This window comes from Cephus cinctus, unplaced genomic scaffold (genome assembly GCF_000341935.2).
Source record: "Cephus cinctus unplaced genomic scaffold, Ccin1 Ccin1_scaffold0921, whole genome shotgun sequence".
In the NCBI taxonomy this organism is placed as follows: Eukaryota; Metazoa; Arthropoda; class Insecta; order Hymenoptera; family Cephidae; genus Cephus; species Cephus cinctus.
The window spans coordinates 304334-315534 of record NW_014333493.1 but is presented as its reverse complement, the minus strand read 5'-3'; the positions used below and the strand labels follow the sequence as shown (position 1 = coordinate 315534).

At 35.0% G+C, this 11201-nt stretch overlaps 3 protein-coding genes and 1 long non-coding RNA gene across 5 annotated transcripts; 3 read left to right on the top strand and 1 right to left on the bottom strand.

Moving 5' to 3' along the window:
• Positions 1-1323: 1323 nt before the first annotated feature.
• Positions 1324-2931, top strand: LOC107271186 (chymotrypsin-2). The gene is made up of 5 exons (XM_015746876.2): positions 1324-1467; positions 1713-1953; positions 2052-2301; positions 2406-2543; positions 2627-2931. The coding sequence occupies exons 1-5, from the start codon at positions 1416-1418 to the stop codon at positions 2765-2767; spliced, it is 822 nt and encodes a 273-aa protein (XP_015602362.1). The 5' UTR covers positions 1324-1415; the 3' UTR covers positions 2768-2931.
• Positions 2932-4984: 2053 nt separating this feature from the next.
• Positions 4985-7993, bottom strand: LOC107271189. 2 transcript variants are annotated; one of them, XR_003060761.1, is made up of 5 exons: positions 7859-7987; positions 7462-7511; positions 6617-6764; positions 5843-6141; positions 4985-5724 (listed from the first exon to the last, which is right to left on the bottom strand). It is a non-coding gene; the product is annotated as an uncharacterized LOC107271189 (long non-coding RNA). The 2 variants fall into 2 exon arrangements; XR_001538567.2 differs by lacking the exon at positions 7462-7511 and having other exon boundaries at positions 7859-7993.
• Positions 5374-6945, top strand: LOC107271187 (chymotrypsin-2). The gene is made up of 5 exons (XM_015746878.2): positions 5374-5500; positions 5572-5728; positions 5801-6050; positions 6363-6500; positions 6619-6945. Exons 1-5 carry the CDS (start codon positions 5446-5448, stop codon positions 6760-6762), a joined length of 744 nt encoding a protein of 247 aa, XP_015602364.1. The 5' UTR covers positions 5374-5445; the 3' UTR covers positions 6763-6945.
• On the top strand, positions 7521-9477 carry LOC107271188 (chymotrypsin-1). Its single transcript, XM_015746879.2, has 4 exons — positions 7521-7663; positions 7897-8300; positions 8501-8638; positions 8733-9477. The coding sequence occupies exons 1-4, from the start codon at positions 7615-7617 to the stop codon at positions 8871-8873; spliced, it is 732 nt and encodes a 243-aa protein (XP_015602365.1). The 5' UTR covers positions 7521-7614; the 3' UTR covers positions 8874-9477.
• The last annotated feature ends 1724 nt before the right edge of the window (positions 9478-11201 follow it).

Below are 11201 nucleotides of genomic sequence, written 5' to 3'. Positions count from 1 at the left end.
AAAGTGGAAGAAGGAAATTAAGTCTGTTTATGTAGGATAATTATCCACTCGCGTACCAATCAGCATCTTACCAATCTCCTTAATTGCGGTTCAACGATCTTTGCGAAGGTAATACCATGCAATAAATCTTTGATTCGTTAAACTTTTTTTCTACGCCACTGTGTAATTACAATTATTACATAATATTATCTTGGTACGATGTCGATCGCGTCTGCGTCTTATTGAATTGAGAGAAAGAGGAACGAAATAATTATTTTATATGGTTAGAGTATATTTTAATATACATATATATTGCTGGACTTCTTAATATTACAATTTGATTATAAATTCTACAGCGATCTGTAGCTGAATTATTAAAACTGTACACTGAGCTTAGTTTCAAATTTTCAATTTATTACACGTAAACTAAACTTTATTGCTTGTGTACCAAGCTTTGGTGCTAATTCAGATCTTTGACGGTGTTAGAAATTGGCTGATTAGTCTTCATTGTTTCAGTAGAAAAATTGCGACGCCATCTTCCTGGACAATCATAAGGACCAAGATACTGAATATGTGTGTCTACGTATTCCTAATCTGGTTAGATTAAAATGGCAGCCTCGTCTGATTGATATGCTGAGAAAAACGTGAGTCGTCTCTTGATGGTCGTTACGAGATTAGACATACATATGTCCATTAGATAACGCATGAAATACCTTGGAGCTATGATGGGCATGTGAATAATGCAATCTCGCATTGAAAAAAAAACTGTTTTCAATTCAATTTTTTCGATTCAATCAAAAGCATAGTTTGTAAATAAAAATGTAATATTAAACAAAAATGACCTCCTTTCGTCATTCTTTCAGATTTGTTATCACCACGAGTGCGATACATATTAGATATACAATACTGTCCATACACTAGTATCTATATTAATAGTTTTTATAATATATTACTTATAATCATTCCTGTAAACATCGTCTGATTCTCAGATAGCAAAGTGTCTACAAAACCGCTAATAACTCTTTAACGACCTTATGCAAGCTTATGAGCAAAAGTGCGACAAAGTGCACGTAGACGCAACACGTGACTATATTAATAAAGCATCAAACTGCAGAAAATTGCTGATCGATGCCATAAATATTAAAGGAACATAAGTTGCTCACTCTTCGTCAAGAATGTATAGTATAAAATATAAATAATGCTAAAATCATTGCTGTTTTCATTTTTCTTCGATCGCGTTTCACTATCTGTTATCGTCTCCTCAACTAATCCACAATTCTATTCAATCTCAGTCAAGAGAGAAACGTAGCATTCAAATGGATTAAAAGATTTAATCCGTGACATCTATTATAATTATCATGTCTCTGATTTCAATTCCGATTACCCCAAAGTGCGTATAAAAAGCATTCGCAAGACCGGCATTAACAGAAATCAAGATGTGTCGTCTAGCCTGTGTGGTTCTCCTGTCCTTCTTCGCAGTAGCCCTGGGTATGTTAATCAAACTAAAATAATAAAATTGCGAGTGCACAAATTACGCCTATAAATCAAAAATCAATATATCACAAAAGACAGCAAACAAAAATCTCAAGCCATGGACATTAATTGAAAATTTGTACAAACATATATAAAAATGTCGTATTTGGTTTGGTACCTCTCGGTCGCATCTTATGTACATAAATATTTTACAAATATAAATATATACAAACCAATTCTAAATCATTTATAAATATCAGGCTCTGCCGCCACTGGGTACTACGAAGATGGTGTACCAATCTACGACAGGGCACCGGAACCGATAAAGCCTGAAGAGATCATCGTGGATGATGTTGCACAACGTCTTGTTGGTGGTAACCCTGCCAGTACTGGTGCATACCCGTACCAAGTGTCTCTGCGTAACGCTGCTGGAAATCACTTCTGCGGTGGTTCTATTGTCAACAACCGCTGGATCCTGACTGCTGCTCACTGTCTGACTAGGTTAGAATTCCGTCTGCCTATCGATAACTATATAAATTATCTGTCTCCCGATAGATTGCGAATGCAGATTTAATTCTATATTCTCATTACCTTCGCAGCTCCTCCAATACCGGCGTGTACGTCGCAGTCGGTACAAATCTTCTCCTCAGCGGAGGAACCGTCTACCAATCATCCCGCGTCGTCGTTCATCCCAACTACAATTCCCTCCTGATCCGCAATGACGTCGGTCTGGTTAATGTCAACCGTAACATCGCTTTCAGTAACCTCGTTCGTGCTGTTGCTCTGCCGACTTCAAACTTCGAGCAAGCTAACGCGCCAGCTGTTGTTACCGGCTGGGGACGTCTGCAGGTAACTTTACGTCCAGTACAAAAACCGAAGTCAAATGAGTGACGAGGAGTCGTCGGGTTTAATTTTTCTTTAAAATCAAATGATTATTTTTTTTATAATTTCAGGCTGGAGGTTCCATCCCTAATAACCTACAAGTATTGAACACCCGTATCATCGACCAACCTACTTGCTTGGCTGTCAACTTCCGTGTCACCAAAGACAACATCTGCACCTTCACCCGCGAAGGACAAGGTACCTGCAACGTAAGTCTCATTTTATTATTTTTTAATGATTAATACGAGAAGACTTTTATTTTTTATTGAAATTTATTTACTTTTTTATCTAGGGTGACTCTGGTGGTCCTCTTGTCGCTAACGGTGCTCAGCATGGTATCGTTTCTTGGGGATACGCCTGCGCTCTTGGACGTCCTGACATGTACGCCCGTGTCTTCAGCTACCTCAGCTGGATCAGGAGCCACACTGGCTAAACGAATTATCTTCAACTTGACTTCTTCTGGCCATCCTAACGCTTTAAAGATAATCAATAATTTGCTTAACTATGTAACATCGGCTTCAGCATCGATCACCGTTTCGGTGTATAATGTATGATTTTTCATCTTCGAAATACATTGCCATTCTGCAATTACTATTATATTCGTTTTCTTGTTTCTTTTTGAAACTGCATAGGCATTGATTTGAATATTTTATAGGATCAATTTTTTTTAATTTTTAAAATAATTTTATAATGATTATAATAACTAATCGTTGGGAGCAACGCATACATCCTCGTATAACTTTATTATAATTTGGCTCAAAATTAGTCCTCTAATTAATCAGAGGGACAAAGGTGCGTTAATTGATTCTCGACCATATAAAATCGGCCGCTGCATAACACAGTAAATTAAACGAATCATCTGATTTAATCCAGACTTTCGATCAGTCGATAGAAATGTTGGTCATTATAAATTTTCAAATATAAATAATTAACTAGTTTTCCATCACAACGTAAGTCAAACTTCCTTCAAACCGACTGATCTTTCAATGCATTTAATGCAAAACTTTCTGAAAATTTTGCCAAACTAATTTTTATTTCAGTATCAAATATTCTTTCTCCAATTTCAATATGATCTCTGATGATCGATTAAAAATCATTATCACATTTCGAACAGTGCTTAATATTTAGACATTTAATAATTAAAAATTAATTACTGCTAATTTCATTAACTAATTCATAATCAGTATTTGCATACATCAAAAATAATATATATATATATATTCGAGTATTTATATGTTTAATATGACGGTGCAACTATTTACGTTTGGTTTATTAAAAAGAAATTACAAAAAAAGGGAAAACAGATGAGAGCCAGAGGGAGACGAAGGAAGGAAGGCTCTAGCGAGGCGTTCGGGGGTCGGACAGTCTCGAAAGGGCACACGAGCGGACTACCAGCAAAGACTCTATAATCGGGCTGTTGAACTTCCGTTGAATTTCTATTAACCCAGTGGGCTAAATTTGTGCACCGCGGAGTATTTGCCGAATAAAGGACTTATCATCGATCTTTGGAAGAACCTGCCTACAACTGTCCGGCCCGAAAAGGGTGACCCCCTTGATCTAACCGACATATATATTTATAATTCATATAAAAATAGACTTTATCATGACGCGTTATGTCGAGACATGTTGCAACTGAATCAATAAGGCTGACATCGATTACAAACAAAACATTTTAATACACATTCAACAAGATCAATTCAGTATCCATGCTAATATGCACAATTTGCCTGTAAATTATATATCTTATCTTATCAATAAAAACCTGTACGGAAACAGACGAAACGATAAGATATATATTCAGCTGTCTTAACCATTTCACTACTACGAGCCACTATAGTGGCCTTCCATAAGACGCACTGAGATATTGCGACTAGTCGTTCTGCAAAAGTATCTCACTCTGGACATGCATTGATAGTATTTTATTTTGCATCATTTGTTTCGGATAGCCGAAATAACTCAATGCTTAGCAATCTATATACCTCGACAAACAGTCTCGAGGTACCGCGGCGGAGAACCCGCCCGTAGCGAAACGGTTAGGGTAGTTGTGCCTAATTCATTGAAATAATACATTTAAAATGAACGTAATTTAATTAAGGTTGACTATTCAAAGTTATGGGGAAAAAATTTCAAAATTTTCATTTCTGCATGGATTCCCTGTGTAGTAGGTAGTACTGCACACACGTTTCATTTTTTTTAATTTTAATGTAAATATAAAAAAAATATATTTGATGAATTAATATAAAGAGAATACAAGTAAAAAAATTTCAAAATTTTTTACCGTTTCCTTTTCAAAATAAAACAAAAAATTCGTAAAAGTTTCGTCGATCAGATCAATTAAATCTTCCGGAAAATCAACTTCCTTCTGTTAGCAGTCACATTGCAAACACAGGAATACCGAATATCATTATTGTGAATATTGTATAATTATTTTGTATAATTATTGTATAATAATAATACAATAAAAATAATATCATTACTGCGAATATACTTGTATAAGTTTTCTCTTAAAACAGATCAAAAAATAAAATACACGAATTCAATTTTAATATAGAAATGCTTATTAGAATTATAGATTTGATAAGAAAAATCAATTAAAAAATTCCTTCCTCTGACATAACGTATGTCGATCTAATCTTAAATATGACACGAATGAACAGAATCTTCCCAATCTTTATTTAATCTTTAATTCTTGTTTCGATATCAAGCATCGATTAATAGGAGTCCAATTATAGAACGGAAAACGAACCGAGCTAATAGTAAGTAGAAATAGTAATTAATCAAAAGTAGATAAAAAATATCATTAACCAAAAAAGAAACAGCTTCACGGAATTCTAACATCATAAATATTCCAAGCATAAGCTGTGATTAGAAATGTAAATATCAACTGTTATCGCAGAGACGTTGAATTAATAATTCATATATTTTTAAATACACAGGAACCTCCCACCTGGCAGTTATCTGACCTAAATTTAAGTATGCTCTACGGGACACGTAATTTATCCTAATCGTTAGAAAATGTCAGTCTATAAATACACAAAATATCTGAGTACACCTCAAATAATTCCTTCCGAATGTTTAATCACATTCCAATAGTCTCTTTCTCGTGAAACAATGTTTTTATCATTTTTTAATATTATCACTATCCTCATACCCTTAATATTAGCAGGTGCCAATATCAGATAAATTTTAGCAGAATTTCATATGACTTAATACAACAACTTAATATTTAATTTTCAGATGAAAATTTCGACGAGGGTAAAATCGTAGGTGGTGCAGCTGCAGAAGATGGACAATATCCATATCAAGTGTCACTGCGTTTGAATGACCGTCATTTTTGTGGAGGATCAATTCTAACCGAACGTTGGATATTGACAGCTGCTCACTGTCTATCTGGGTAAAAAAATAGAATTACATAAAATTAATTTTGCATAGAAAATATTTTTTTAACTCTTAACAAAATTTATAGATTCAATGACACGAGCATCAAAGTAGTCACAGGTACAAATACCTTGGATGAGGGTGGTGATAGTTATCAGTCAAAACGTATAGTGTCACATCCCAAGTATAGTGCTGCATTAATTAGAAATGATGTTGGCTTGATCGAGGTCGATAAGGATATTATTTTTGGAGATAAGGTTGCACCTGTTAAACTTCCTACGACGGACTTCAGCAAGTCGGATTATCCAGCTGTGTTATCAGGCTGGGGAACCACGACTGTAAGTTTTCATTGTTCAATTCCAAAACTTCCATGATAGATGACAATGGTGGTTCAACTAGTGTCTCACTGATAACATAACAGCATACCGTCTGGACAATGAATCATATACAATTATATATATATATATATCAGAATCGTTTGCGCATGCGCGCGGTGATCGAGGTTGACTTTTGTCTGGTGCAAAAAAAAATACTAAGAAAAGTCAACAAATTGCATAAGAACGTTGTCGATCGAGTGAAAAATAATGTTGAGTCAAAAAGTGACTTGTTGGCAGTAATAATTATTTATTGTTGTATTTTTAAATTTCAAGTATCCAGGTAAGCCACCCAATGAGCTTCAACACATAAAGTTGACTGTTATCGATCAACGTGATTGTCTCAACACGAGTCTACGGGTTACGAACAATAATATTTGTACGTTGAATAAAAAAGGGGAGGGTGCCTGTCACGTAAGTGAATTTATCAAGAGGCTTCTTAGAATGAATGATTTTATTTTATTCAAATATAATTTCAAATTTTGTATTATTCTTTCATATCAATCTCAAAAACTTTTTTTTCAACTCACAGGGAGACTCTGGTGGACCTCTGGTCGCAGACGATGTACAGATTGGTATTGTTTCCTGGGGTACCCCATGTGCCAGGGGAAGACCCGATGTTTTTACACGCGTGTACAGCTACGTTGATTGGATCCATAATTACATCACTGTGTAAATCTTCAAGATATAAGAACAGGAAAAATGAATTATTGGCTGATATCTTAAAGTTTTTATTATCGAGTAACGCGATGTGCATGACTAATTGTGGTGCACCTTTCTTTGGTTATCGTAAAAAAAATTTGAAAAACAATTTTTATAGCTATCTTATTGTTTGGTGGTAATAAAATGTAAAAAATAATTATTGGACTATTAATGAAGAAAAGCATTAATTTACTATTTCCTTATATCGGATGGATATTAGTTTATCTATCGTTGGAGTCATTGAGAATATACAAAAGAACGAAAATAGTATTCTCAGAATGATATCAGCAGTTGATGATCCTGCGTTAATAATGTAATCAGTCTTTGGGACTGTGAGTCACAACAGACGCAACTTCTTTTTAATGATATTCGATAGATAATGAATTTTGAAAATATAATTTTCGAATTAGCAAACTTCTTTCGTCTCAGCTCATCCAAGTTCGCTTGAATTAATTGATAAAATTAATCAAGTCAGATAAATTTTATTATCGAAAATCCTACTACCGGTAATGAGATAAGGAGAAAATTCAAGGTAATCCTGTTGCGGAAATAGAATTGTGTCTTGTTATTGATTTTAATTCCTTTTTCATACTTATTTGCAAATCCCCTTTTGCAATGACAATGAAAAACAATGAAGGATTGCTGATAGATAATAATACTCAATGCGTCATACATCAGGTTCTTTGATATCCAAACGTTGATTATGAAAACCACTGATATCCCCTGTATCGTGAAAGTGAAAATAAATGGCAGGTTAAAGATTGTGAGATAATTGCGACTATAAATTAAATAGCTAAGGATTCGGCAGTCCACAGTCTTATTGAAAATGTTGCACCTCACTTTCGTCTTTATCGGCCTCCTGGCGTCATGCAATGGTAAATAATATAAAGTTTTAAATAAACAATCAACAATTTTTACTTTGAATGTAAACAATCGAATCATACAAAAGTGCAGGAAAGTTTAAAAAGATACGTTATTTAAACCGTGACAAATACAATACAAAAAATTATATTTCTAACTATTTAGGTTATCGTCAGTGTATTAAGTGTATTAAATAGAATATAAATTACCTTAAAATTATACCAATTGCGTTTTTTCCCCAAAAAAGGTGCAAGTTTACTGTCAAGGATCGTCGGTGGAACCACAGCCAAAATAAGTGATTTTCCATATCAAGTTTCAATTAGGATTTCTGGTTTTCATATTTGTGGAGGATCGATATTGAATAATCGATGGCTTCTCACGGCTGCCCATTGTATCGTGAAATACAAACCTGCCGATATCACGTTAGTGGTTGGCACGAATTATTTATCTACTGGAGGAATTGCTTACAAAGCTAACAGTATTATATTGCATATGGATTACGTGCGAGAAAAACAAGTCCACGACATTGCACTTATAAAGACTGAAGTAGAAATTACATTCACGGATAAGATAGCGCCTGTTGCTTTACCGACTGCAGATGTGGACGAATCAAATTGTATTGCTAATTTTACCGGCTGGGGATACACTGATGTAAGTATAAAACATATGTTTACTAAATTTAGTATCCTTTGAAGAAAGACAATAAAACGGTCTGTCACGAGTGACTAAAGAAAGTCTTACAAATAGCAGACGCGTTATTGATCCGTAAAGTGTCATGGACATGTCAGTCCTTAAACTTTAAACCTCTAACGTACTTTCGAGTCGTACTAATCTTCGCATATTCTTCACAGAAGTACAGCGCGAACAGCAACTCACTTCAGGTTATAGAATTTAAAGTTATAGCATTATCTGAGTGTCAGAATACCTTTCAAAAAGTGATACCGACTCACTTATGTACCTACAACATCATAGGCGAAGGACTGTGTTATGTGAGTATATTTTTAAGTGAAAAAATGTTAAATACAGGAGTGAAAATTGTTGATATGTAATTTTATATTGATTTGAAATTGCATATTATTTTAGGGCGATTCCGGTAGTCCTCTAGTTTTCCATGGAGCACAAATTGGTATCGGTTCTTGGGGTTCGCCGTGTGCATTGGGTTATCCCGACGTACATACTAGAGTTTATAGTTATTTAAGTTGGATAGAGGAGACGATTAGTTAAATTATTAAATTATATTATATCACTCTGAAATTGTTGCTGATCCATCGGATGTTGGAGATAACTTTCGTAACAGGAAACGTGACGTCCATACGGAAGTGGTCCAAATGAATTCTGGAACGATCGTGACTGCAATATTTATTTAAAATGACTTTAGCTCGCTATTATTATGTTTTATATTGATTAGAGAAATCACTAGATGATCAATCTACAAAACGATAAGGAATTGCGGTCAGTACCGTGTGAACGAAAGTATTACTTTTATTTTACTTAGAATATACCATTTTTTTCGTACTAATTTATTATATTTCATATATTGTAATTAGCCGCATAATCAATCTCATCTTAAGATATAATTGTTCATTCAACTTATAGAACTTAGCGTTGAAATATTATAATTTTTTTTATCGACGTGTATTCGTATAATATCATTAATTGCAATCCGATTCAAGGATACATCAAAATGGCTGATAATTCTAGATAATCTAGCTTTGAATATTCTTGGCAATGACTTATTACTTTTACAAGGAATAATCAATTGCCTGCAATTTTCTATAAACCCGTTGTAACGATAGATAGATGAATAATAATTTTTTTCTTATGCATATGAGTTTTTCGTTTTCAATCTATCCCTGACTTTAATAACTTTCCACGCATTGTTACTAACTCTCATACACCTACAAGTCATCTTCCCTTCTTATATCATAAAGAAAGACATTTAAATACCTATCAAAATAATTAATTCCTGTTAATCTACACAGGTAAATGTCCGAATCGTCATCTACCCGTCGTTCATCCAACTAAACCAAGTTCTCTAAAGAAAGTTTACCAACCTCCTCCAGGTAACAGTAAAACAAGTCGATAGTACCTTCACTTCCAAATCACAGTTTCTCAGTTCTCTCAGAGATGGCGCCACACATCCTGTCCCGAAGGGCAGGCATGTGTCATCGATGCAAATCATTTAATTTTAATTGGACCATTATAGTAAAAAGATGAATTCTCAGCCTTTTCCGAAATATAGCGTTTTAGAGGTGCAAGTCTAAGTGTTTTCCAAAATCAATAGAATCGCCACTCATTAGAGTCTGCTACTTTTATTATTTTAGCAGATGTTATTACTGATGAAGAAATATGAAGTCAGAAGATGGATGCTGAATGAATGAGGAATGAAATAAAGGAAAACGGGGAAAATAATGGCAGGAAAAACAGAGCATAGCCGCGAAAAGAGTGTCAAAGCATAAGGGAGGAGGATAAGGATGCAGTTAGGGCGAAGGAAAGTAACAGAGAGACAAAACTCCTTTGTACTCTGGAGTATTCAGAGAAAACGAAAGAATATCAACGCATAAGTGGTTCAAAATAATTTATTCAAGAACTACAATAATCCATTCACTTGGCCCTCTATGAGGGTATAAAGCCAAAAAGGAATAAGAAGGAAAAGAGAAGAATAAAAAATTTAGTTGCACAGAAATATTGAAAGTTCGAAAAATTGAATAAAGTTTCCAAATATTATTATTGGATCTTGATTTACTTTAAAAATTTATTCAAAATATAAAATTGAGGCTAAATCAAGATCCAGTAATATTTAGTAAAAATTGAGGTGCTACACGGGTGTCCAGTTAGCGCTGGACTTTCTTAAAAATGTCTTCATAATATTTTAACAATAGGCTTTTTCAATAGTTCTTGAGAAGCTCTATAGTTTCCGGTCCGGTCTCGGTCTAAGGGTTGCTTTGGGAATTAGCAGTGAGTAGCGGAGAACCTCTGCTCGCCAAGCTACACGTTCATGCATGTATGTATGTATGTACACGTTTAGCTCGGCTACGACGGGATATGCTTTGTCGACGGAGGCAATGATCACAAAATCGTACTTCCAGACTCACCCCTGCGATTCAACTCCATAATTTTGGTATCGCCTAAAATCGTAGCAATGTGCATCTCCCTATTCATATCTGGTCTAAAATCGTAGCGTTGTGCATCTCCCTACTCATCTCTGCTTAGAGTATACATTTGACCAATCAAACGTGGAGCTGGTTCGAAGCTCCTCCGTTCAGGTGGCGTGTCGACACCAGAATGCACACGCTTTAGAATGTCACCCGGTATAAATCCATGCGTCTCCTGGAGCTCACGCACGAATATCACGCGTAGTATATCTATATATACCCGAACCATCAAAAACGTGGGTATGGTACGGCGGCCCTCCGCTCAGGTGGCGCGTCGATGCCAAAAGAAATTTTATTTAAAAAGAACAGCCCACTGGCAATCTCCCTAATCACCTCTGCTAGCATCTTCAACATATAGCGTTGGTGACCTGGCGAATGTTCCTCTTTGGGGATACAG

Bases quoted from the DNA above. Each gene is read 5' to 3' on its own strand.
- LOC107271188 (XM_015746879.2), top strand. From the start codon at position 7,615: ATGTTGCACCTCACTTTCGTCTTTATCGGCCTCCTGGCGTCATGCAAT. The intron at 7,664-7,896 runs GTAAATAATATA...TCCCCAAAAAAG, and splicing joins CCTCCTGGCGTCATGCAATG to GTGCAAGTTTACTGTCAAGG. The intron at 8,301-8,500 runs GTAAGTATAAAA...TATTCTTCACAG, and splicing joins CCGGCTGGGGATACACTGAT to AAGTACAGCGCGAACAGCAA.
- LOC107271186 (XM_015746876.2), top strand. From the start codon at position 1,416: ATGTGTCGTCTAGCCTGTGTGGTTCTCCTGTCCTTCTTCGCAGTAGCC. The intron at 1,954-2,051 runs GTTAGAATTCCG...TTACCTTCGCAG, and splicing joins GCTGCTCACTGTCTGACTAG to CTCCTCCAATACCGGCGTGT. The intron at 2,302-2,405 runs GTAACTTTACGT...TTATAATTTCAG, and splicing joins CCGGCTGGGGACGTCTGCAG to GCTGGAGGTTCCATCCCTAA.
- LOC107271187 (XM_015746878.2), top strand. From the start codon at position 5,446: ATGTTTTTATCATTTTTTAATATTATCACTATCCTCATACCCTTAATA. The intron at 5,729-5,800 runs GTAAAAAAATAG...CAAAATTTATAG, and splicing joins GCTGCTCACTGTCTATCTGG to ATTCAATGACACGAGCATCA. The intron at 6,501-6,618 runs GTAAGTGAATTT...TTCAACTCACAG, and splicing joins AAGGGGAGGGTGCCTGTCAC to GGAGACTCTGGTGGACCTCT.